The 2,346-nt window shown below is 61.6% G+C and overlaps 1 protein-coding gene across 1 annotated transcript; it reads right to left on the bottom strand.

The window, feature by feature from the left end:
- Positions 1-1,123: 1,123 nt before the first annotated feature.
- On the bottom strand, positions 1,124-2,123 carry EMIHUDRAFT_444511 (hypothetical protein). Its single transcript, XM_005773676.1, has 3 exons — positions 1,913-2,123; positions 1,285-1,785; positions 1,124-1,206 (listed from the first exon to the last, which is right to left on the bottom strand). The coding sequence occupies exons 1-3, from the start codon at positions 2,105-2,107 to the stop codon at positions 1,153-1,155; spliced, it is 750 nt and encodes a 249-aa protein (XP_005773733.1). The 5' UTR covers positions 2,108-2,123; the 3' UTR covers positions 1,124-1,152.
- Positions 2,124-2,346: the final 223 nt, after the last annotated feature.

Genomic DNA, 2,346 nt, shown 5'->3' with positions numbered 1-2,346 from the left:
AGTCCAGAAGCGAGCCGCGTACTCGCGAGCGCCGCTACAAGTACCGGTAAGAACCGTACTCGCGTGGTCACTGACTTACGCAGCGGCAAGCACAAATGCGTGCGCGCGCTGCAAAGAAGAATTTAAAGAAAACAACTCTACTCGCTGCAAAGAAGAATTTTACGCGGCCGCACTGGCACTAACACAGGTCCTTGCGCGAGGGGAGCTCGATAGACTCGAGGGGCCAGGATACGCCGCGAGGAGGACGGAGTTGCGCCGAAAGGCGAAAGAAGCCGCGAGAACAAGGGACCGGCAGGCGGCGGCGCCGCAGGACGAGACAGAAGAGAACGACGCGACAGAGGAGGAAGTGACAAGGGAGAGAGCGACGAGAGTGGGACGGCCGCGAGGTGGCACGAAGGTTGAAGCGAGAATCGGAGAGAGACTGCGAAGAGAGATAGGAAGAGGCAGACTCCCTAGGGTAGGCGACGGCTAGCGCATCACACTCCTCTCCTTAAAATCCCTGTGTGGTGGCGGCGTGCCGTTCTCCCATCCCTCCCTTGGGTTGTCTGTTTTCTTTCTTTCTTTCTTTACAGGTCCAAAATCCTGCTCGTGCAGGTGGGGACCCTGTCCTCCTCCCCCATCCCTCGTCTGGGTTTGTCTCACATAAAGTATTACAGACGAGGGATGTTCGTCACACAGACGAGGGATGTTGTTTTGTTGAAATCTTTAAGTTTTGGAGGGGGAATAGCTGTTTCGAGCTCTCTCGTCAAGACCGTTTTAGACGCCGCACAGCGGCAACGTCAAGAAATTCAAGAATATCTTTGGACTCGAGGTCTACTAAGGTCAAGGGCTGCGGAAAGCTCGTATATTCTTGAGGGAAAAGCCGGCCGGGGCATCTGTAAAGCCGTATTCTCGAGAATATTCTCGAATATGGAAGTGCGCGGGACCCTCGCTATATTCTCAAAGATATTCGAGAATATGGTGTAAAGGCCAACTCCCGCCAGTGCAAAGAAGAAAATGAGCGCAGCTCCCGTGCAAGCCCCACCCGGCTGGCGGGTGGGCCTGGGGGCGTGCCGCTCCTTCCCACCCGCTGCTACGTCGCGGCTGGGCTCTCCGCGTGCGGGTGGCTCTCCGCTTGCCTTCCCGCGCTGCTCTCGGCCTCGCGCGTGCTCTTCAGGCGCGCACGGCGGGGAGCTGGCTGGGGAACGGGTACTCGACGACGGCCGCCTACAGGTGCGACCACAAGCCCGGTGTCTCGCGGCGCCGGACGGGGCGCCGACGGCCCGCGAGGCGGTCGAGAGGTGCCGCGAGGGGGATCTCGTCGGCGGGGTCAGGAAGTTCGAGCTGGTGGTGAAGCGGGTACGGCATGATGATCTGCTCCAGCATGTCGGAGGGGGTGGGCCGCGCCGCCATCTGGGGCATCATCCAGGCCGCCCTCGTTGGAGCCAGCAGAGGCGCATGCACAGGCGCCAGCTGCGGCGACGGCATCATCGGGTACGGAAACGCCTGCACCACGTGCCAGGGCGCCGAAGCGGATGGTGCAGCAGCAGTGGTGGCCAGGGCGACAGGCATGCAGGAGTGGGCCCCGAGCTTTTGCGGCGTCACTGCGGCGGCCGCCCGTCGCGACGGGAGAGGAGCAGCCTGGGGCTCGGAAACTCCACCGCCGCCGCCGCCTCGCGTCTCGAGCCCAGTCAGCGCGACGGTGCGAAGGTACTCGCGGTCGTCGCGACATTTGAGCACCTGCCGCTCCAGCCTCGCCTGAACCTCGAGGGTGTCCTTCTTTTTGATCCACTTCCTGAGCTGCGCCTGCGGGTAGCCCACAGGGAGCGCGAGAAGGTCAAGAGTGGAATCTATGTGGGGAAAGGACGCGGGACCGGAGAGATCCAGCCTTGGGCTGGCGGGGGATATGCAGGGGCGGACTCGGTTGGCTCACCGGACCCACGCCAGGGTGGTTGTGGCAAGTCGGCTTGATCCTCGCTCGCGGGTCCTTCGTCAGCGCTTCGCGCACGACTTGGAGTTTGTACGACTTGGAGTATACAACCCGCGGGCGGGCGCCCCCGCGATGCCTCTTGTGGGGCGTGAGAGTGGGATTGTCGTCGTCCGACGAGGTCGACCGCTCTCGCTGCATCTCTCAGTGCGGACCTCTCTTTCCGCCGACGGAGTTACTAGTAGTATACTGACGGAGTACCGCCGAGAAGTCTGAAACGCCGTTCCCGGCGAGGGTGGGGAGATAGCTCTCTCGAGGTTCTCGAGGTGGATATCCTTTGGCCGCGTTGGAGATCCCAGGTATTTTCTCATGAGCAAGGCCTCGCCTCTCTTGTATCCATCTATCTTTCTGGGTGAACGCTTTCTGTTCGGCCCTTCCGG

The sequence above is a fragment of the Emiliania huxleyi genome, assembly GCF_000372725.1.
Source record: "Emiliania huxleyi CCMP1516 unplaced genomic scaffold EMIHUscaffold_330, whole genome shotgun sequence".
Taxonomy (NCBI): Eukaryota; Haptophyta; order Isochrysidales; family Noelaerhabdaceae; genus Emiliania; species Emiliania huxleyi.
This window is presented reverse-complemented; position numbering and strand designations above follow the sequence as displayed.